This window comes from Delphinapterus leucas, chromosome 18, assembly GCF_059928025.1.
Source record: "Delphinapterus leucas isolate spDelLeu-1000000601 "Yukka" chromosome 18, BTC_Dleu_Yukka2, whole genome shotgun sequence".
Lineage (NCBI taxonomy): Eukaryota > Metazoa > Chordata > Mammalia > Artiodactyla > Monodontidae > Delphinapterus > Delphinapterus leucas.
Window position 1 is genome coordinate 73,369,069 of NC_143146.1, and position 24,396 is coordinate 73,393,464.

At 47.3% G+C, this 24,396-nt stretch overlaps 1 protein-coding gene across 1 annotated transcript in view; it reads left to right on the forward strand.

Moving 5' to 3' along the window:
* The first annotated feature begins 9,592 nt into the window (after positions 1-9,592).
* The window catches only part of FLT1 (fms related receptor tyrosine kinase 1), a 171,296-nt gene continuing 156,492 nt past the window's right edge, over positions 9,593-24,396 (forward strand). Inside the window, exon 1 of the mRNA XM_022574557.3 lies at positions 9,593-9,893. Within this exon, the coding sequence (XP_022430265.1) occupies positions 9,830-9,893 (64 nt within the window). The 5' untranslated portion in view covers positions 9,593-9,829. The remainder of the gene's footprint in view (positions 9,894-24,396) is intronic.

Below are 24,396 nucleotides of genomic sequence, written 5' to 3' on the forward strand. Positions count from 1 at the left end.
CTCACTGCTGTGGCCTCTCCCGTTGCGGAGCACAGGCTCCGGACGCGCAGGCTCAGCGGCCATGGCTCACGGGCCCAGCCGCTCCGCGGCATGTGGGATCTTCCCGGACCGGGGCACAAACCCGTGTCCCCTGCATCGGCAGGTGGACTCTCAACCGCTGCGCCACCAGGGAAGCCCCCCTGGTCATTCTTAATTTTAGTATCAGGGGACCAGGCCAACGGTCAGGAAATTTACTTCACTGCCCTAGAGGGTTCTCTTAAGCTAATGGCGCTCCTGGTGTCCTGTTGCAAACTTCCCAATTGCTAGGTGTGGTCAGGCTCCTCAAGTCACCTAACACTATCAATGATGACAAATAACAAAACCATGTTTTTTTTTCAAGTGAATCTTCATCTGTGAGGCATGACACCATGGCTGTAGAGGGAAACCCGGTCTCTTGTATGCATGTGTCACTAACTGAGTCCCGTGGCCTTAGCTGGATGCATCACTTAGTACTTTGAGGTTTCATTTTCTTCATTTATAAGGAGTGAATCACTGGGGCTTTTCTAAACTGAATTCATATAAGAGTTGTTAATTACAGCTGCTGTTCTTTCTAGATACTGAAATCACAGGATTCCTTCTTCATCCTCCACCACCATTTTTACAGTGGGGGATTTTTAAGTCCAGAGAACAAATAAGCAATGGCAAAAGCAAGCTGTAGCTTGCCTGCCAAGCAGGAGGAATGATGGTCACAGGAGGGCCAGGCAGGCCAGTCAGCCTTATTGTTAAGTCCTTTACCTATGGATTCTCCCTGGTCCTTGAGTTCTGCCAGATCTTGTGGAACGACGGAACGGGGAGGGGTTGGGGAACATCGGTGGGCTCGGGAGGGGACCACATCTGCTGTTACCCTAGCTGAGCCTCTTGTGTGATCCTGATAGCGGTTATAGCCAATTTCAGCTCTGCTGATGGCAGGTAAAGGAAGCTTTTATCCACACGTGTGGAATGCTGCAGGGCGACACTGGGCCCCCAAAGACCAGCTCCGTGGTGGTAGCAGTGATTAGTGGGAAACTCAGGAAAGGAGATCTTGGGACAAGAGGAGGTTGGGGAGGCCTTCTCCAAGATGCATCTCCCATCACTGCCAGCCTTTGTGGATCAAGGTTTTTGCCTGTTAAAGGAGCAGGTTTTCCTATATAAAGCTTGGGAACTTCAGTAGCAGAGGCCCATGGAGAGAGGGGATGGGCAGCTGGACCAGGGCAGGGTGGAGAGGAAAGGGAGCAGTGGAACCTGACATATAAGCTGGTCCCTGCAGGGATGGCTATGAGATGCAACAGTTACTCAGCAGACGGGCATCTGAGGATGGGGCCAGCAACTGGAGGCTGTCAGCATTAGAAGACCCTTGAAATCAGACAAGAGGCAGGGTCTCAAACGATGCCCTAGGGTAAGGGGAAGTGGCTCTGTCCTCTAGGGACAAGGCTCGTAGGTGTAGACAGTGTGGTGGGCCGTTCGAGGCCCAGTCCCGTGGGAGACCTGGAAGTTGAGGGCAGAAGTGTGGTCCACCCCCTGGGGGTAGGTAGGGGAGGACCAGTTAGGGAGAGTGCAGCGGGCATGCCAAAGAAACATTACTAACGTCACAAGAGCTAACACTTACTCAGTGTTATAAATACACTATTATAAACGCTTTTCTGGATTTCTCTTTTAATCCTCACAACAACCCATCAGTCCTGCTGACATCCCAGGATAAGGGACTGGGGCCCAAGGAGGTTAGGTGGGTTTGCTCAAGGTCATATATCCAGCAGGAGACAGAGAGCCCCTGGCCGGCTGACCCTAGAAGCTGCACACATCCCCCCAGACTAGCAGAAGTGCTTTGCTCTCTGCTTTCCGTTGCTTTCTGAGCGCAGGTGACCTTCTGCTCAAAGGTGGTGATCTTGACCTAACTGAGATCTGAGCTGACCTACAGACAGATCCTTCTTCCACCGAGTTATCAGATCATTTCACGATGATCCAGGGGATGAAGCAATGGGTCTTTAGGAACCAGCTCTCTCCTCCCCTATGATGAGCTTGGCATTAACAGACCAGAAGAGCTGAGGGGATTCTGGGGGTGGGAGTGGAGTCTAAACCATAAGCCCAAGGAGGTCCTGCAGAGTCAGGTTCATTGTGGGCAAAGCACATCACCTCTCTGCCTGTTTTCTTAAAGTAAGATCAAGCGGTTGGATGTGATCGTCTCTGAGGTTCATTTGTACATTAATATTTTATGATTCTATGTGTTATCTTCCCCAGTCAGTCTTCTGGAATCTTTCTTTGTCCAACCTTAGACACTTCGTCATATGTTCTAGAAAAAATGTCTTGCAATATTGCCTTTCTGTTCCTAAATTGCCTAGGATGCTTGCCAACAAATCCTGTTTCATTTTGTTTTTTAAAAAACACATAGTTTTTAAGGTCTTTATATCATGAGATGATTAAGCATGGGTTTCTATACTTCCTCCCTCAGCTTCATTTTCTTTAGTTAATGGTCACCCACGACAATTTCTAAATAAATACGATGGAGGAGAAAAGCGATTTTCAAAGCTTGCGCATTTCTCTCCTCTCCATCACATACAGAATATTTTCCTCGATTCTCCTTTTAAAAAATATTCCTATTTTCTGTATTTTTCCTTCTTGATCTTGTTTCTGCTTATCTGTGTTCCTTCTGAATACAGCAGTACTTTTCAAACCAAGTGTAGTTTTTAAACCATCAGTTTCCCTTGTGACTGCTTTGCACCTATTCATACCTCTTATCAACGAACATTGGATTTGCTGGAAACTTGTCCTCTTGACTGTCAGTGAAACCAAAGCTCTGGTCGCCAGGTAACATTCACTGTCCTCCTTTTCTCTCTAGCTTCACTTTTTTCTAGACTCAGAGACTAAAATTTACTTTGGGTCGATAGTTTGCATTTTTCAGTTTTAGACTAGGAAAGAAGAATGTATTTTATGAAGAAAACATTTTAAACATATACCTAAGAAGAAAGAAACATATATAAATTACATACCCATGATTCAGCTTCAACATTATCAACATAGGGCCTATCTCGTTTCATCTTTACTCCTTTTGGATAATTTTGAAGCACATCTCAGACATTTTATCACTTTATCTGTGATTACTTCAGGATGTGAAGAAAGGGAAGTCTATTTAAATAATAAACTATGTTTTTTATTAAATACCTATTAAAACTATTATTATTAAATTATTATTATTATTTGGCTGGGTTTTAAATTTCATCAAGAAAAACCACCCTAGTATTTGACTTGTTGCTTTGGACATTGATCTGTTTTATGTCCAAAACCAAGATTTGTTTATCATATCTTGGCGTCAACTTTTTTTCTCTTACGGAGACAAACAGGGGGTATACACCAAAATACGGAGACAATGATTCTGATAATTTTTTATAGGTGTTCCGAAGAAATTTTTAGTATAAAATTATAGAAACAAAGTTATGTAGCAGTTTAACGTTAGTGGAAAGCAGCTTATAATGTCATGTCTTTCACAGAAGCCATGTTCTCAGTTTAGCCAGAACTTGATTTTATGGAATATTATTTTTTCAACAGAAAAACAACCTAAAGGCACTTATTGAACTCAAGGCTTCCCTCCACAGTTGGATTAGGTGAGCTTGGGGGTCTAACTTTCTTACGAAATGACGTATTTGCCAGATTGGGCGTCTGATGTCAGATTTGCCAGTTTGCATCTTTGAACGTTACAGGGCCCCGTTCCTGCATCCTGGCTGACGGCTGGTTCACGTGGGCCTGTGGTCCAGGGCAGAGTGGCTGGGCTCCTCCCTGACTTCTGCTGCTGCTGATACGCATGAAAAGTACATCTGGGAGGAGTCTGGAAGAGATCAGGAAGGAAAGGGATGGTCTTCCACGGAAGCGGCCAGCAGACCTGCCCAGAGGCTGTGTCTGGGTATGGCGGAACTTTGGAAGAAGGAAGGGCTGAAGGTGGAGAGCTCTGTTGCTCAGACGTGGGAATCCAGCGCATGGCATTTAATAAACTTCCTAGTCACAGCCCAGCCGTTACATAAAACTCAGACGTTATGAGTATATAAATTTGGGTCCAGTCTTAGGGTACAGCAATCCGATGATGACTTTCTACTTCCTTAAAATGTCTGGACCTGAGCCAGACGATCACTTTAAACCCTGTCTTGGCTCAAGGAGGAAAATAAAGTAGGCTGCTTCCAGTTGCCCGCTCACCCGAACCTGGCTGAAACCAACAAGTCCTTCCCCTCCTCTCCCACCAGCGTCCCCATCCTGGCAATGCTCAGCGATCTTAGAGTCCTCCCTGGAACCTTGGGGCTCTCCTGGACTCCTCTGTCTCCCTCACCTCGACCCCGGTGTTAATTTCTCTCTCCATCCCTTCTCCGAACTACTAACCAGAGCCACCTACCCTCTTGCTTTCTCCTTCCCATCATTGTTCCAGTTCTATCCTATTGCCGCTTAACAGTTTGTTTCTTCCTAGATTTATTTAACAGTTTATTCCTTTCACTTGTCTTCCCTTTAATCCCCTATATGCTAGTCTAACCATCCTAAACTGTCCTTTCCTAGGACTGGCAGAATGAAACACATTTAAAAATTTACCTACCAAGTAGTCAAGGTCCCTCAGCCTTACCTGCTGAAACTTGCCTCGCTGTTCCCTGACGCCCTCCCTCCTCCACTGGCCGCCCCTGCCCCTCACACGTCCCCCCACCCCCATAGCGGGCTGGTTTCGTTCCCTTCGCTCCTTGTCAGAATGCCTTCCCCTCTCTGCCCACACAAATCTGTTACTATCTTCAAAACCGTTTCCCAATTCAGTGAGGAACAGTTCCTTTTAGTACTCACAACTGTATCTTGTTCTTGCCTTAGAACTGTTTTAATTGCAGTAGAATTGTTTCCTAATGTTTCATGAAGTCTGGCCTTCTCAAATAAATGGAAGGCTTTCCAGGGCAATAATTATATCTTGTATTCTACCGTCTTCAACAAGACTGGCCCAGGATTGCGTATGGGTACAAAAAAAAAAATGTTTACTGAATGAGAGAATACATTTTCTGAATGGCTACCGAGTGTCTGGATGTGCCTAACTGACTAACATTCCAATGTCAAATTAAATGCATTTGGGGATTATATATAATGGTGAAATTGAAATGTCCGGCAGTAGGATAACATTTTACAGCTATTCAATATAATAATTATGAAGGCTATATAGAAACACAGAAAATTAAAAGCACTCTCTAAGAAAATGACTAACATGAAATATACCAAAGAGATCTCGGTGGGTTCATAGAGATGATGGGGTTATGGTTCATCCTCCAGCCCTCTCCCCATCTTTGCATCTGTCTAAAATGTTTTATAACTAAAAGAGTATATTAAAAGTAATGTCATATTTTTTAAAAAGAGGAAAAGTCAATAGCTGACAGTTATAGGCTGAGATAAAATTAACCTTTGGCAAAAGTTGTTAATTCTATCGATTAGATGACCACTGTACAGACTTCCTTAGCCAGCTACTTTTCCTTTAGGTATTAGTCCCTTCTCTGTTTTGCTGTCTCCTGCCCCAATCTTCTCTAATTATCCCCATCTGGGCTTTTAAAAAAAACTTTCCTAAAATACCTTGAATAAAACTCACCTGTCTTATTACCTCTTGCTAGGACCATCAATTATTCCTGAATAATGACATGGTAAATGGTGACAAACTAATATGCAGCCTCCCTTGGTGATGATGCATGACACATCATGCATCAGAGATAATGACACAAAGAACGCTTTGGTTTACTTAATGTCTGCTGATTCCTCTCTCCCTTCCTCCTTCCCTCCCTCCCTCTCTTCTTTCTTTCCTTCCGTCCTTCCTTTATTCATTTATTCAGCGCTGCCCTGGTCAGTGATTTTGATGATGATACAGAAGGCATATGTATCGTATTTTTGGATAATCTGAAGCAGGACATATAGAAAATGCACTGAATTTTCTATATGCCAGAAAGATTTCAACAGGCCAGAAAGATGGACTAAATCAAACAAGGAATTTAATAAGAGTGGGTATAAGGGTCTGCAATTTGGGTCATCAAAACCTGTGGTTGTCCAGTACAGCCAGACCACAGCTCCTGTGAAAAAGCCTCGGGGCTTTTAACCAACAGTGAGTTCCACAAGCATCCAGGGTACAAAGTGGCCCACAGAAAGGGCTCCTTTGATCTTAGGCTGCAGTAACAGAAGTATAGTGTCCATGTCACAGTTCCTACGGAGGAGGTGCAGGGCTAACCAGGAGACCAGAGCTAGGAGACTCTGCCTCAGAAAGAAGCTGAAAGCCCGAATCAATCAAAATGAGCCTGAACTGTCAAGCAGAGATGTGCTGGGAGCTTTTTTTGCCATATAACACAGAAGGGTTTTATAAAGTCATTTGGTTCTTGTAACCAACCATACATATTTATGCTACGCAGTGTGTAGCCGTGGAGTATAGTTTTCCTTTGCTCTGAAGCCACCTAACCCACGTGGGGACAAAGTCCTGATTGAGACCTGGTGACTGCAAGCTGATCGGCTCTACCCTTGCTCCACCCTAGGAAGATGAGGCCCTGGGTTCCCTCCTGTCTCTCACAGGGATGCTCCCGCACTATTGTTCAGTCTTGAATATTAAAGCTGTTGGTTTTACCAACAGTGTGCCTCTGAATAGGGGCTGGAAAGAATCCTCAAGAGAACGTTTGTAGCTGATAACAAGAGAGAATGTCTGGTTTTGCAGGAGATGAAACGTTCTTTTGTATGTGAGCAGGAAGCAAGCAGATAGCCTATTTCAATAGCTTTTTATACCCACCAGGCATGTTGAAATTGATCTTTTCCATCACTGTTATCTATAAAACCCCTTTCGTTAGTGATTTAGTTGGAAGGGTGCTGTAGCCCATTCTTGTTCAAAGGTCTTATCTCTTTTTTTGGGAGTGGGGGGTTGAGAACCATACCTCATGAGTTTAGCTTAGATATTCATTTACCTAAATGCTAATATCTATCTGAGCTAAAATGAAATTAAGAACAAAACCTTGTGAGAACTTGTAGCATCTTGGGTTCTTTGTTAGGAGGCTAATGCAACGAACAAAGTAAGAAGTGAAGAAATTGCTGACTATAATTAAAACCTGCAACTTTTCGAAAGAATAGTTGGGAATTTGTGGAAGACCACTCTTAATGCAGAATGATTTTGGTGTAAATTAAGTTAGATTCGACCAGGACTCTTTTAACCTTAAATAGTTGAGCAATATGCCAGTATTTTTTTTTCTTTAATTTTCTTCATTTATTTTTAAAATTTATTTATTTATTTATCTTTGGCTGCGTTGGGTCTTCCTTGCTGTGCGCGGGTTGCAGCGAGCAGGGGCTACTCTTCGTTGCGGTGCACGGGCTTCTCACTGCGGTGGCTTCTCTTGCTGCAGAGCACTGGCTCTAGGTGCATGGGCTTCAGTAGTTGTGGCACACGGGCTCAGTAGTTGTGGCTCACCAGTTCTAGAGCGCAGGCTCAGTAGTTGTGGCGCTCGGGCTTGCTTGCTCTGCTGCATGTGGGATCTTCCTGGACCAGGGCTCGAACACGTGTCCCCTGCATGGGCAGGCGGATTCTTAGCCACTGCGCCAGCACGGAAGTCCCTATGCTAGTATTGTTGATGGACGTCTGAGGTCATGAAGATTGTTTCAGCTATTCATCAGATACCCGTTGTGGCTTCACAAGTAAACTCGATGCAGAGTCATGTCTGACAGCCGGTATGTGAAGTGTTGTCTCTCAGATAGCATTTGAAGGGTCGTGGTAAACTTTTGTAGACTGTACTATGGACCGTTTCCCCCAGGGTCAGCTAAGTGTCTCTCCTAAGAAGCGCTCCTGAGTTCTCGGACGGACCACCTCTTCTCTGTGCCCATCGTGAACGCAGGCTCCCTCCAGCTCTGGGATCCTCACACTGTAATGTCGTGGCCTCTTTACGCGTCAACCTCCTCTCCAGATTCTAAGCCCGCTTCTTGGGAGAGAGCATGGGAGGGACAAGCAGCTCTGAAGTGAGGCAGGGGGACACCTCGTTTCTGCGGGTGTGTCCCAGACTGTGACCGAGGCTGGGGGACCAGTTGTGAGTTAAGATCCGCTGTCAGGCTCTAACCCTGAGATACGTAATTAACTGTTCACGGAATGATGCTTCGCTTTTGAAGGAGTCAAGCTTGGGAGTAGGAGCCCTAGAAAAAGTGGAGAAGCCAGCAGGTGCGCAAAGGCTCCGCGTAGTCTCACTCCCCTCGGAGCCGCGTGGGGCTGCCACTCCCGAGCCCCAGCGCCAGGCGGGCGGACGCGCTGTTCCTGCGTGGGGCTCCCGGCGGCGGGGACCTGTCCTGGCCCTACCGCTCAGAGGTGTGGCAACTCCGGGTTGCCTAACCTTCCCCGGCGGGAGGCAGTCCAGTCCTTCAGGAAGAGTCGCTGGCCCAGTGTTTAGGAGCCATCACGTTCCTTTTTATCGTGGCCATCTGGCATTTTGCAGTAGAAGTATTTTTCAAACCAGCGGTATTTACAGGGACAAGACTGGGCTGCTCCGTGGAGCCTAGGACGATATCAGCCTTTGAGGTAATGGAAACATAATTGGGGAACGAGGTGGAATTAGTGTCATCGCAAATGATTTGGTGCCTCATGTTAATTCCCCGGGGTTTTGTTCGGAGGGCAGTGGAGTCACTCATCTTGCGTAGCAAGCAGCCATCAGAAAGACTCTTTTCGAGCATTTGGGAAATAAAGTTCAAGTGCTCGGCCTTTAAAAGTTGCAGGAGCAGCTTCATGTCCCAGCTTTTTACAAGGTATCATGATGTTATTGCTTGTTTTGCTTCTAGGAAGCCGAGGGTTTAGGAAATGACTTGGGCGGGTGCATCTGTGAGGTCGAAAAAGACACAGACGCGCTCCCCAGGGACCCGAGCGGCTTCGCTGTCTTCCCGAAGGTGCCAGCCAAGCGTCCGGTCCCCGCGGGCGCTCCTGGCGCAGTCCCCTGTGCCGAGGGTGTCCGGCGCCTTCCTAGACGTCTGGGGACAGTTGGGAGAGTCGCGGGGCGGCGGGACAGCGCGGGAAGAGCAAGGAAGGGGGAGGGAGCCGGCCTGCGCCTCGCCCCTCCGTGCCAAGGACACCGTCGCGGAGGCGCGGCCAGCTTCCCAGGGTCGGACTTTCCGCCCCGGGGGCCGGGCGGTGGAGGTCCAGCCCCGTCCCCTTCCCAGCTTCGGGCGGCCCCCAGGGCTGAGTAAGCCGGGCGGAGGGAGACTGCAGGGATTTCCTGAGAGCTAAAGGAGGAGGAGGGGACCGGGACAGGAGCCGGGAGCAAGGACCGTGAACCTGCCCGGCGGCGCTCCGGGGCCGCGCCGCCCGCGCCTCCCCACGCGCGCTCCCTCCCCGCCCCCGCGCCCGGCGGCCCCCGCCCCCTCCCGAGCCGTAGGGAATCAGGTCCCGGAGGAAGAGGGTAGGTGGGGAGGCGGATGAGGGGTGGGGGACCCCTTGACGTCACTGGAAGGAGGTGCCGGGGTAGGAAGTGGGCTGGGGAAAGGTTATAAATCGCCCCCGCCCTCGTCTCCTCTTAATCGAGGTCCGCTGGAGGCTCGGAGCGCGCGGGATCAGCACTCCTCGCGGCTCCTCCCCGGCGGCGGCGGCGGCGGCGGCGGCGGCGGCGGCTGCGGCTCGGAGCGGGCTCCGGGGCTGGAACGCAACGGCCGGAGGACGCCGGGCTGCGAGGATTACCGGGGGAAGTGGTTGTCTCTCGGCTGGAGCCGCGGAGAGGGGCGCTCGGGGCGGAGGGCCGGAGCGAGAGGAGACAGGCTCGGGCGGCTGCGGCGGGCGCCCGCGAGGAGCGCGGGCACCGGACGAGCAGGCCGCGTCGCGCTCACCATGGTCAGCTGCTGGGACACCGGGGCCCTGCTCTGCGCGCTGCTCGGCGGTCTGCTTCTCACAGGTGAGGCGCGGCCGGGGCCGGAGGCCGGCGCGGGGCTGGCGGGGGCAGGGGCGCAGCCCGGGGGGCCGGGTGCGCGCGGGGAGCGAGCTCGGAGGGAACCGGGGACACTAGTTGCAGCGGACACGCCTGGGGCCGTGACGCCCTTTCTCCTCCGCCGGGCGGTCGGGCTGGGCGCCTCGGAGAGCAGCTGGCTGGGATCCGCGAGCATCGCCGCGCTCGGGTCCGCGCTGGGGCTGCCCCTTGCGGCTGGAGTCGCTGATCCTCGCTGCCTGGCCACCTCCCCCAAGCCGGGGCCCCCCTCCCAGGTTCTGGGCTCGGAAAGTGCCGCGCACCCGGACCTGCCTGGCACCCCATAGCCTGCTCTCAGGTGGCCTGGCCGGGTCCGCGAGGCCCCCGGATCAGCGGCTCCTAGGACGCCCGCGTGGCTGCCCGGGGGCTGGGCTGAGGCCCGGCCTTGGCGATGTCTGGCACGGGCCGCGACGTCGCGCCTCCCGAGGGAAGGAGGTGAGCCCCTTTGGAGGGGATCGCGTGCCTGGCGGGAGCACACAGATACCTGAAGATGGCAAGAGCTGGTATCCTTCGACCCGCTCTGGGCCCCCGAGCTCGCGTGTCCAGGGAACGTTCCCCCAGCGTCCTCTCCTTCCTCTCCCCCGCCCCCCCGCTCGCCGGCCGCTGGGCCTGAGCGCTGGGCGCGCATCCATCCGAGTGGAGCCTCTGCCACGGGTCCAGCCCAGGTCGCCGACCTGAGTGACCTTGACCGACGAGGGCAGTCGAGGACCCAAGTCCCGTTAAGTTTCAGAATTGCAAGCCTAGCCTTTAAGTTCCGAGAGAAGAAAGGGCAAATGATTTGGACCAAAAGGTGCGGTTTGAGGAATCGGTGAGGTCCGCGCCTTTGCTGGGCGTTAGGGACACTGGCGGCAGAACCTTCAGGGACCAGTAGGTAGTACCTGGTTAGTGTGGCGGTGGCCTCCACCGAGGCGCCAAAACCCGAGGGCATTTAGGGACGCGGACTTGCCTTTTCTGCTCAGCGGGGCTCAGTGGCCAAGCCCCCTGGTTTAGTCCCCCTGGGCGCAGAGAGCCAGGTTTTGGAGCGCCTGTCTCTTAAGCGTCGTGGAGGAAAGGTAAAATATGAAATAAAATACAGTAACATAGGTTATTGCAAAGATCCCTGGGTAGGAAAGTCCGTAGGGTTGAGCATATATTTTTTTAAGTGCTTGTTAAACTCAAAAGGCAGTAACAAATATTCCTTCTCAGCGGGAAGACTAATTAAACCACTTGTTTCTTAATAACAAGTAATAGTTCCACCTGGATGAAGCTGTTAAACCGAGAGGCAAGGCGAATTCGTACTAAATTGGAGAGAACTCGCTCTAAGTTGGAAATGTTGCTAAAATAACTATACGAAGTGAAGTACTGCTTTTCTGTTTCAAAACTACATTTGGGGGTTTGAAAAGTCATGTGTTTTGAAATACAATTGCTTGGAGCATTTAAGTAACTTGCTGAAGTCCATCGTCTATTATGTAAAAGTAAATCTAGGTAAATTACTGTGAATCCAGAACATGGAGGGGAAAGTATATGCTTTATTGGATTTTCTGCTTCACACATAGACATCTTTATTTTGTTTCAAAAACTAGCAAAGAATAGTTCTGTTCGTGGTTCAAAGCAACTTAGATCCGTGGAAGCGTTTCAGAAACGCGAGTGAGATCTTACGATTCCTCTTAGATTTTACTTAAATGAGGCAGAAATCTTGGAACTCTTTTGTGATTTTTAAAAAAATGTTTTACATATGTGTTATAGGGAGAAAGCAAGACAAACATTGGCAAGGTGAGAACCTCTTCACCTGCCGGTTTAGGGAATGTTCTATCAGCTGTTGGGGTCTGTAATCGCCAATCTAAACCACAGGCTTCTGCCGCGGGTTAACAGCTGCGTCACAGTAAAACAATCAGGTACCTGCTTTCTAAGCTGCGTCAGCGCTTTCAGACTGAACGAGGGGCTGCATGTCTGGGGAGTGGTGTCTAGATAGGGGCCAGGTTTCTGCCCTGTGGATTTATGAGGAGTTCAGCTTGCACCCATCACGGGCCAGCTCTGCTCACTGTTGGGTGCTATATAATTTTATGAGTTATTAATATTACGTGGGCGTTCACTGAGGTATAAAATAATCAGAGGTTCAGTAATACAAAAAGATAATGCCTTTCCCCGCAAAGAGTGTATTTACCTTCTTCTAAATATCCTGGGAAATAAAAACACTGCAATATTCACGTGCTTCCAAGTCCTCTATATTGCAATCTCTTCCTCTGAAAAGGATACTAGGCTTCCTTTCTCCAGCTCAAAGTCTCATTTTCTTATTTTAAGGCAGCACACCCTTGAGGAAAGCCACAGACCCTTTTTGTCTGCCCCCCCTTTTCTAGAGTTTCTGAGCAGCTGACATGTACAATTTGCTATAGCTAATCGGAAGTGCTTCACTTGCCAATTTTGTGAGTGGTGTTAATTAATGATAGAAAGTTAAATCAAAAGTGTACATGACAATGATCCCCATTTCCAAAATGAATGTACTAAATCTCTCAGAATCAAGCTAATTTCGCATAACAGTTTGTCTTTTCTCCAAGGTTTATAGAGCCACACTTTGGGTTGTGTTTTTCCGGAATTGTACGTTTGAAATGTTAATTCCGTGCACGTTTGGTGGTCCACGTAGTTTTCCAAACGATGGATCACATTGCAGATAAATTGTAGGTGGTCACCTACTCTAGTTCCTCAATATTTTGACCTTATTTATTTATTTATTAAGTTTTTTCTCTCCCTGTTGAAAATTCTATAATAGGCTATCCAGTTTCTTTTCTAGGGAGCACTAAGTGGGTTTTGTGTTTTCACATGTAAAATTCAGACGTTAGAATAGATGGTTATTTCTAGGGGCCTTTCCCAACTCTAAAATTCAATGAATGATTCCAAGAAACAGACTGAACACGGTGTCTGTTTTTCTCCCTCCCTTAACTGCATTTGCCTATAGAATGGGTGACCACCCCCGCGATGCCGGAGCCGGGGCTGAAAGGCTGAGCTGGCTTTCCCCTGCTGTCAGTAACCACGGTGGATTTTCTTTTTCACTAGTGCAACACACCTAACTCCAACCGATTCGCTTGCAAGAACTAAGCTGTTACAGGATGCCCAAGCCAGGACGAATCATGATCTTGGGATTTTTTTTTTTTTTTTTAAACAGAATGTGTAACTCAATGAAATAGACTCTATTTCATAACTCTAGTTCCATGATGTCTTCTAAGGAGACTGGTCATTTAAAACCCGTCTGTATTTCTTGGTTTTTCCAATTAATGCTTACTAGCTGCAAATAATACTTATTTGCTCCCCAAGTAACTTAAGTCTAAAAGAGTCTCCGATTTCAACAAGAATACTAAACCTCTTATTTAAACTGGAACTTATTTTATATGGCTTTTTAGAACAGACCAAATAATCACTTTGTTTTTACCAAAACTATTTAGATATTTTAAATCTCCTTTGAATGTATATAGTATAGAAGTTGAAAGTGATATATCGCCTCCCAAAATGGTTTTATATCCATCAAAAAAAAAAAAAGGTAGTATCCTTGAGGAAGGTTACGCAGTAGATCACCAAGTTATGATTAATGTTTACTCCGGCTTGAGAATCCTGCAAAGCAAGAACAAGTAAATAACAGAGTAGATGTGTAGCTTCTGCAGCGCTTTAGATTGAGGCGTGCGTGGCAGTGAGTGTGAGACTGGAGAGTGAGGGAAGTTCTCTTGGCACCCGGGTGTTAAACGCAGAGCTGTCTCGTGTTAGGGTCTTGGTTCAACTGCACGGTCAGGAGTTTGTTGGATAGCAAGTGAATATCATAGTTTTTCAGAGCATTTGTCATTGTAGCTAGAGGAGGAAGGACATTTGAAAGAACACCAGGCTTAATTTTTAAGTAAAAATACGTCATTAGGAACGGTTAAAAGCATTAGAAGCATTGGTTGCATTTGGTTGAAAACGATCTACGAGAACAGTCCATTCTGTTCCATTGGGCTCAGTCCACTGGGGAGGCTTGTAAAGGAATGACAAGAGCTCCTGCCAGATGCTTTCCAGGAGCATTGCTGATTCCTCACACACTTGGGTGCCTTGGAAATTGCATGTGGCTGATGACGGTACTGGATTTTATTCCAGATTGAGGAAGGGGAAGGAAACTGGAGGAATGGGGGCTGATGGAGGGAGGGCTTGAAAGGAGAGCCTCTGGTTTAGTATCTGGGACTGCAGGGGGGTTTCATTAAGGAAATGGTTCCATTGAGTCTGCTGGAGATAGTGGACTAGATTTCCTGCATTGCTGCTGGGGCGGATGTCGGGGGATGTCAAGAATTCCTGGGGATTTCCCATCAGTCTTGGTAAAGCTGGATGCCTAAGAGCCATGTCTGATTATTGCTCCTTTCCTTGATTTTGTGCTCCTTGAGAGAATTGATCTCATTGCACAGACACATACACTGTGAGGGCTAGATGGAACCTCAGGGATCTAATCTACTCCTTTCAGAGACAAGCAGTTTAGTGATTTTTTTTTTTTCAAGCTCAACAGCTGGCTGGCGGCAGACCCAGGAACAGAACCTGATGTTCACCCTACAGATAACATTTCTTCTTCATTTTTGTATTTCCTCTACCCCAAACAGAGTAGAGATGTTAAAATATTTGTTGAATAACATTATTGCAGGGCTAAAATTTCGTTTTAAATGCTGGCATTTAATCTTATTTCTCATTTTATTGAATATATTTAAGAGTCTTCTTTCCCACCATCAGCACACGAATAAATTTTTCTTACACACATGAAACTAGGACCATATGAACATATTGTAGTGGTAGATATGTGTTTATTTGCTCTTCTGCGAAAAAATCTATTTAAACTGCCTTTTTAAACATAATACATCGTTCATATTTTAATGCACCATCATTAAGTTTTTACAACAGTATTTCCAATAACTGCATAGCATTTCATGGTATGGCTATGCCATAACTTGTTAAACCCAACTGGCATCTTTTTTTTAGTATGAGAAACCTTTAAAGCCCGTAAGGGGTTTAATTAGGAATATCAAAATGATGGCTGCTCAGTAAAATACTGAGAGATTTGGGGAGAAAACTAATTTTTCTTGTGCACAGTTGGAATCCGCCTTTTGGATGGGTGCAGCTTAAATAGTTGTGGCTTACGGTAGTAGCTTCATCTATTACCACTTCCCTCCGCGTACCCCGTGTCCCAGCCACACAAACTCTACCGCCGTCAAAGAAGTAGCTCACCTTTCTTTAGATGGGCCCTGCGCTTTTCATGCTGTTTGTCTGCCTGCAAGACCTTTTTTCTCCCTCTGCATCTTTTCTTCCCGTGCCTTCAAAATTCAGCGTAGAAATCACCAGCTCCACGAGCTCCTCCTTAGAGCCCCAGACAGGATGACTGGTTTCTTCCGATCCTATATGTAGCCTCCTCTTATAGCCCCTATATGGGTCCTCCCGTTCTTCTCACCTTGCTTAGTATTCTGTTTATGAGGCTGCCCTCACTCTTTGGGGAGGAGAGCCCGTGTCTTAACTGCTCTTACATCCCTGGCACCTACTCTCATGGCTGGCATGGAAGCTCTCAGTAAATGTTGGAATGAATGAATGATGTAGCCACACTGTCATTTCAAAGAAGAAATCTTTCCGGGCCAGATATGACTTTATTCCAGGTTATTAGTTACTCTTGCCTGTCCATTGGGCCTCAGTTACAGTGGATTCCTTAAAGAGGCTGTTTCTCAATAGAGAATATTTGTCCTCTGCAACGAGTGGCTAAGATATAGGAAATCAGCTATGATTTTCAACTCTGAGATACCCATGTCTTGTGATCCCTCCTGTTTGGTCATGATGATTCCCTGGGGCTTCTGGGCCAGCAAAGCTGGGCTTGGGTCCGTGCAGCAGTTCTGTCCTAACCCTCTATCAGTATGGGGCCTTCACCTTTACTCCTCAGTGCTTTATACCATTTTTAGTGCTCTTAGATTTTATACTTTGACTTATCCTCTCATAGACTCAAACCTGAGTCATTGGGTGCTGGGCTGTGTGGCATGGGGAGATACTCAGAGTCAAGACTGCTTTAATAGGAGCCTGGTTACAGGACCACGCTAGTTGCTTGATTTCCTCCCTCCTTAGAGTAGGTTCTCCTTAACTATTCACGCAAATAGATTCTTCTGGCAGGACCAGCCTACTAGGTGTGAAACATGTTCTGAAAAATCGGAACCCCCGATCCAGCCTCGAGCTGGTGCCTCCCTTCCCCCACTCCCATCCCCAGCCCCAAACTTTGCACATGCCCACAGCATGCTTCTCAAAGTGTGGTCCATGGCCCAGCAGCCTCTGGCGACTTAACCAATCAGAACCTGTATGTTAATAAGGTCCCCAGATGTGTTTTTGCACCTTAGAAAATTGAGAAGCGCGCTGATTGTAGTGAAGGATTCTTAGCTCTGGTGTCAGGGTCTAAATCGTCTTCACCAGCATCCTAGTGATGACCTTGACCTGTATGACCAAGGGACTAGACCCTGGCCAGCCAGGAGCTTCTTTCCGGCTCCCACACTGTTCTTGTGCCCTGTCTTCTGCCGGGACACCTGTGACCTGCTTCAAGACTTTTTTTTTTTTTAACAAAATCTTAGGCTTAGCTTGGACCTGTAGTCAAAGCATACAGAGGTTGTGGTCTTGAAGAATACCACGGTTCACCAAACCATGGGTCTTAGAAAATAGGGACCTGGTGAAAAATAGTACAATAAAAATGGCATTAAACAGATGGGTTTTAACCATAAATAAAAGTTTTACAAAGCATTTGCTTCCAAAACAAAGTCACCTGGTGTAAAAACCAGGGAGGTGAGCATCCTTCCCTGTAATCTGTTGTCAAGGAGGCACCACTGTCTCATCATGCTGTCATATCCTGCCGCTGGTGACACATTGTCTGTGCTTCTTGCTGGCTTGAAATTCAATGCACTTGCCTTCTTCCTCGTCTTATTATCGCAAATCTTGGCAGATGCTTTTGTCTTTTCCCAGGTTACCACAGTGCTTATGGGTAGTTTTTCTCAGCCTGGTCTTCTATCCTTCTATCGAACAGGTGGAGTGTGACTGCATTTCCTTTCAAACCACAGACCCTCCCGCCTGGTCAACACAAGCAAAGCTATAACAACGATCAGGTTCTTTTGTGAAACGAGGCCTGAAGTGAACCTTGTATAAATGAAAAGCCTTGTCTTCTGTTATATGCAAATATGAAACCACTCGCGCTCAAGGCCCCCTTTGGCGGCCTTGATCAGTAACTAGTCTGCCAGCTGAGTGCTGTGAAGCCCTTTGCTTCTCTCCAGGGTCCCCGGCTTTGGCTCTACATTAGAACCATCTGGGGGGCTTTATTTCTAGAATCCTCTTGCCCTGGCAGCACTTCTGATCGTGAGTTTTTGAGTGGGACCGAGGCATCGTTCATTGAAAGCTGCCAGGTGATTCCAATGGGTGGCGAGGTTACGGAACCTTCTAGTTTATCATATATCCAAATCACCTGAGAGCTTGCGCTGCAGTACTGGGCCGGCCCCAGAGTTTCTGATTCAGTAGGCCTGGGATAGGGCCCGGAATTTGCATTTCTAACAAGATCCCAGGTGATGCCGAGGCACGGATGGAGAGATCACTGCTTTGAGCCCCTGACCTCGGGCTCCACTGAGAGGCCTGGCTACCCGGGAGGCATCCGTCCTGGGGCCAGTCTGGAAAAGGCACGAAATTAAATCGTTGCTAGACATCTAACAAGGTGGAGGAAACTGTATCTGTGAGGAAGAAAGGAACTCTTCCTCTCTTAGAACGAGGGGGATTCTGGGATAAAGTGCTTGGTACGGGCGGGCCTGTTTTGCAGAGCAGGGTATATGTGAGTTAGGAACCAGACCTGGATTGCTGGTCTAGACAGGAAAGCTCGTAGTGGTTCTCCTTCCCTGCCTCACGCTGTGGAGTCCTCAGCCTTTCCTCTGTAGAAATGTGGGCACATGGCTACAGAGTCCTTTGGGAAGGTGCCATGCTACTGACCTGTCCTGGGCGCCCTCGCGCCTCTGGTCCAGCCCTGCTAGCCTTCAGTAAGCCCTCCACGAAGCTGTCGGAAGCCTTGTTATCTTTCCCTCCCCGACCAAGCCTCTGTAGCTGAATTCCTCTGCTGGGATCAGCGTCCCCACTTGGATGGCTGACCTCTACCTGTCGGAGCAGTATGGCTCTGCTGACTTCCGGGGATATGCCAGGGGTCTGTCGCCCTTGGTGAGCAGAGTCGCTGCCACATCGGAGACAGAGCTGGCCTCTCACTGGGCAGAATCGTGGTGCTGGGACCCTTCTCGTGAAACGCCAAGAGTATAAGCCGCTGCTCCTTCCCTGAGAGCATCTCGGGGTACCTATAGGGCGTTTAAGACCTAATATTGTGTGAGCTCTATTCGGACGCTCTCATTTTCAGATACAGAAGGAGCATATCCTTCACCCACGGCTGAATCAGTGCTTCTCAAACCTGAGTCATGATAGCGTTTGTGTCTGTCATCTCCTGCCACATAATAGGCTGCCTCAAAACCCAGTGGCCTACGAGGGGAGTTCATTATGTCTCATGAGTCTGTGGGTTAGAAATCTGGGCGCGGCTCAGCTGGGTGGTTTGCTTTGGGCCTCACCTGGGTCGCGCATGCAGCTGTAGTCCCCTGGCTTTGCCCCTGGGACCGCGGCGCTGGCTGTCGGGGGGGGGGGCACCCTCCGCAGGCGGCCTTTTGCCCCCCAGCCGTCTAGCCCCCCCCTCCTTACTGGGGGCAGGGGCCGTCTGAGAGGACAACAGCGGATGTCTCAAGGCCTTTGGAACTCTTACAGCACCACCTATGCCACATTGGGACGGTCAGAGCAGTCCTAACTCAGGGTGGGGCGTGGGGAAAGAGATTCTCTCCAGGCGGGAGGAGCTGCGTAGTCTTGTGGGCTCGTTTCTTGAGGTATACACTGCTGTTTAGTACTAAACCTTTCTTTTCTTTTCTTTCTTTCTGGCTGTGCCACACAGCATGTGGGATCTTAGTCTCCTGACCAGGGATCGAACCTGTGTCCCTTGCATTGGAAGCGCGGGGTCTTAACCACTGGACCTCCAGGGAAGTCCCTAACCTTTCTTTTCAATCTAGATTTTGAAAAGATTCTGGAGTTTGGCCAAGAAAATAATAGTGAATAATGCCTTGGCCCTTCTTAACCTGTGAGCTAAAGACAGCTGGTCCAGTGGAAGAGCTTCCTATTCGTAACTCTGTTGATTAGGGGACAGAGGCCACAGTTAAGGTAGCTGCCAGGCTCTCAAGACCACCATGGCACCAGCATGAAGTGGGGGACAGCTGACCCTCAGATTGCGAGTGTAGGCAGTGGGCAGCTTCTCGGGGCTTAGATCAGAGGATCTCTGAGCATCTTCCGGGGGGATGTGGTGAGGCTGTGTTTGGGGGGAGCGGGGTGGAGAGAAAGGAGGCAACTAACGCTTATGGATGGTCAGGACTTAGATTTATACGTATTATGTTGCTTAGTCCCAAGAGGTAGGTACAGTACTCTTATATATGAGGAAACTGAGGCTTGGGTAAATTAAATACTTTTCCTAAGATCACAGAGTACCTAAGTATTTAGATAAATTAAATACTTTCCCTAAACTGGAATTCTTTCCATCTGGTTCCGTCAGACTCCAAACCTCCCTCCTCTTACCACGCCTTAGAACCTAAAGGAAAGGAGAGAAGGGAAAGAGCATGGGTGAGAGTGTGCTAGTCTTCCCTTCTTTCCAAACCGTTCTATCCTTGGAGCTTTGCCACTTCCAAAGAATGTGAGACTCCACTGCAACTCCGGCCTCAAATGGCCTTGGGAGATTCCACTGCTGTGTGTGGCAGACACCATTAAAGGCTCCATTAAGACAGAATTTTCATCATGTGGGTTTTCTTATCATGGGTATTCAAGGCCCTTCCAAAAAATTCAAGTCAGAGGAGGAGCTCCAAAACCATTAAGAACATGACTTTATATAGGCTTCCAGATTGCTCTCCCACACGGGGCTTTGGATGAATTGAGCTTGCGCGGGAGGGCGGATGAGGGCAGAAGGGCACTTTGATTCTGGAAGAGGTCTCATCAGGTAGGTCCCCCGACCGGCCGGGCTGCCCTCTGCCAGGTTGTTTCTGGGAATCAAATGTCTACTTCTCTGTGTGCCTTTTAGATCCCAGAAACCGCAATGGCCTGGAGCTTTTTCTTAATGAAGCTGGAGTAAAGGGGTGGACCCTGATGCTTCGTGAACTGGGGTGGGGGAGGACTCTGTCCCCGGGGGAAGGAGGAGGAATGTGCATACCCGGGCGCTGTGAACCTCTTCCGAACCATCCAGCCTGCACGCTTTTAACTTTCTTTTATGAATGGAAACCCTGAGGGTCACATTCTTACCAAGTGACCAGGCCAGGGTGGAAACCTAGGTCTTTGTGATTTTGAAATCAGTACTCTTTCCGCCAACATTTATCCAAAAGATCTTGAATGATCAAATCTAGGAATTCAGGAAAACCAAGGAGTTTGGTTTTCAGGGTTTAGAATAGAAAGTTAGTATGCCCGTGAGAAAAAGACAGCTGTCCAAGGGCATTGTCCTAGAGGGAGCGCCCATTGGTCTGGGACGGTCACGAACACAGTCTCTGCTTTCCTTGTTTGACTGGTAGTCCTCGTACAGTTAACAAAAATGGAAGCATTTCTTTAAGGTCTATTGCCCTTTGGGTCTCTTTCTCTTCCCTAGATCATTCCCTTCAGGCATTCAAACGTACAAGAAGTCAAGAAAGAGAAAGAAGTATTTGATTTCTTCCTTGATCCTTACCTGGAGAGGGATAGTTTTTTTTAAATTGAAGTATAGTTGATTTACAATGTTGTGTTAATTTCTGCTGTACAGCAAAGTGACCCAGTTATACATATGTATACGTTCTTTTTTATATTCTTTTCCATTATGGTTTATCACAGGATATTGAATATTACTTTCCGTTCTATACAGTAGGACCTTGTTGTTTATCCATTCTATATATACTAGTTTGCATCCGCTAATCTCAAATTCCCAATCCCTCCTTCCCCCAACCCCCCATCCCCCTTGGCAACCACAAGTCTGTTCTCTCTGTCTGTGAGTCTGTTTCTGTGTCGTAGATAAGTTCATTTGTGTCATATTTTAGATTCCACATATAAGTGATACCATATGATACTTGTCTTTCTCTTTCTGACTTACTTCACTTAGTATGATAATCTCTAAGTCCATCCATGTTGCTACAAATGGCATTATTTCATTCCTTTTTATGGCTGAGTAGTATTCCATTGCACGTATGTACCACATCTTCTTTCTCCATTCATCTGCTTATGGGCATCTAGGTTGCTTCCATGTCTTGGTTATTGTGAATAGTGCTGCTATGAACATAGGGGTAGGTGTATCTTTTTGAATTATAGTTTTGTCTGGATATATGCCCAGGAGTGGGATTGCTGGATCATATGGTAGCTCTATTTTTACTTTTTTGAGGAACCTCCATACTGCTTTCCGTAGTGGCTGTACCAACTTACATTCCCACCAACAGTGTAGGAGGGTTCCCTTTTCTCCACGTTGAGAAGGATATTTTTTGATACCAGAACATGGCCATGTTTATCTGAATCTGAGAAAAATGTTGTTTTGCCACCTATAGAGGAGTTTTATCTTTTGTTCCAAGGAAACAGTAGAAAGTGTGGTCAAAGGGATACATGGCTTGGATGAAAGTTATAAGGAGTGGTTATATATATACAGTTTGATTTTTATGATTTTCTTTTTCTAAGTTGGCATTAGAGAAACCAAAAATATATGTAAACAGATGGAAAGGCAGGGATATATTAGAGGGGATTGCAAACAAACAATTTTAAAAGGCAATGTAAACTTGTGTTATATAGCATTTTGTCTATGATGAATGGTATTGTTTTCTTTTTGGAAAACTCTGTTTAACTCTTTTCTACTTAATGTCTCCTGCTGGATCAGATTTTTGTTCTCTGGAAATTTTTATAGCTTTAAAATCTTCTCCATAGGGAATTCTGCTAGAACTAGAGAAGAAGGAAAAAAAAAAAAAAAAAAAAGCATGGGAATTGAGTCATTGTATTGCCCTAGAATGGACTTTGTGTACCTACAACTTCTTGGGGGTTAGGGAATATTTGACACACATCACTGGTGTGCAGATTAGAAGTGTTCTGCCGCTCACTCCGCTGCCCCATTCCCTGTCCTCAAAGCTGGTAAATGAAAAATACCTTAAGTTCAGTATTTGCCACACAAAGTCACTTAAAAATGCAGGAGACTCTCATGCATGCTAACTTTCAAGAATTTCTAGTTTGCTTTAGCCCTTTTGGACTGGTCATTAAACTTAGTGATTCTATAATCTGGGTAGATGTCTTTTTAGGAGTAGTAAAATTCTAAAGTGTAGAAATAGAGTTGTTGTCGTTGATTTTCAGTGTGGTTCATGGTGCAAGCAGATGGGCATAGGATTGCTTTGCTGGAATAATTCACTCACCATTTTGGAAGAGTGTTAAGTAGAAACTTGGGAGGGGGAATGTCTTTTGAGAAATACGTTTTCTGACAGTGTTTTGGAATGCTGTATTTTCTGCTGTGATTTCATGAGGGAAAGCATGGGCTGTATTGAATTTAATTCTCGTGATGTCAGTTTCATAACCAGTCATCATTCCAGGTTCATGTTCAACCTCTAGCATGAGTTCAGGCATGCTTGGAAGACCCTTTTATTTGAGAGCACTTTTAACATATTCCCTTAAAAAGTGCTCGAGCAATCATCAATTAACCTATTATATTTTATTTCAAGATGGAAACATGGTTGTATCTATCGTGCTCTGTATTGACCATTGAGTGTCTTATTTTGTGATGTTAACTGTGAATTTTACTGAAATGACTCATCTATGTTAGTGAAGAATTTGTGACTCCCTGTACTCAGAAACGTGTCCTTTAAAAACAAAGTGTACCGAGCTTTGAGGTGATCTCTGTTTGTTGACTTAGATAATCTTGAACACGTGGTGGTATTCACCTAATCTGCTTCTTGGTGACTCATGTCCTAAGGGGCCTCTCAGGACTGAAAGCCCTTCAAGAGGAAGGGCTGGTTTCTGCCCTGTCTTCACAGCTGTGAATCTAGGACAGTGCCTGGCATATAGTAGTCACTCAATAAATGCTGGTTGAACTGACTAGAGCTGTATCCTAGACGTCCCTCTGGGTCTCAGAGGCCTTTTAGGAATCAGGGTTCCACATTGGTTCGATATTGTGCGGGTATAGTGGAGGAGATTGGCAGAAATATGTCCAAGAGCTGGCAGGAATTCTCCCCACACATCTGAAATGTTCTGTTCCTCCCTTCTGGGACATCCTCTGGCTCCAATGACCCCTTTCTTATCCTTGACTGAGCTGCTGTGTTCTCCTGATTCGAATCTAGACTCAGAATTCAGAATTCCGATGTAAGCTGCCTGGCCACCACAGAAATGGCTCCCAAGAGATATTTCCTTTAGATGGACCCTCCTCCTGGGATACACTTAGCTGGTCAAGGTTCCCAAACAGCACAGAAGAAAGACAGTTGATTTGGGAACCTTAATTTGCAGGTACAGCAACGCAGCCTAAACATATCAGGTGATGTTATTATTGCTGCTATTGTGTTCGCCCTCTTGGATAAGAACATTTGCTTTGAAAACCATTTCCCCTTAGCTCTGGACCATCCATGGTGTAGGCTAGGAAGAGGAGAGAAGAGGAGGCACAAGTTAAGTCCTGGCTAGGACTGATCACATCTGATCATTTTCTTTTATTCCCCTCATTCTGTATCTGTCCCTCTTCCATGATTTCAAAAAGCACAGTGTGGGACTTCCCTGGTGGCACAGTGGTTAAGAATCCACCTGCCAATGCAGGGGACACAGGTTTGAGCCCTGGTCCAGGAAGATCCCACATGCTGCAGAGCAACTAAGCCCGTGCGCCACAACTACTGAGCCTGCGCTCTAGAGCCCGCGAGCCACAACTACTGAAGCCCGCGTGCCTAGAGCCTGTGCTCCGCAACAAGAGAAGCCACCACAATGAGAAGCCCGGGCACCGCAACAAAGAGTAACCCCTGCTTGCCGCAACTAGAGAAAGCCTGCGCAAAGCAACGAAAACCCAACGCAGCCCTGGTGGCGCAGTGGTTGAGAGTCCGCCTGCCGATGCAGGGGACACGGGTTCTTCCCCCAGTCCGGGAAGATCCCACATGCCGCGGAGCGGCTGGGCCCGTGAGCCATGGCTGCTGAGCCTGCGCGTCCGGAGCCTGTGCGCCGCAACGGGAGAGGCCACAGCAGTGAGAGGCCCGCGTACTGCAAAAAAAATAAATTTTATATTAAAACAAAAAAAGGCTCAGTGTGACCTAGGCATATCTTCTAGTGAATGTTCACTTGTGGCTTTTTTTCCCTAATAGCAACTGAAGTCAGGTAGACCCCAGACTTAAAAAAAAAAAAAAAAAATTTATCTGTCTATCTATGCACACCAAGGCGTTGG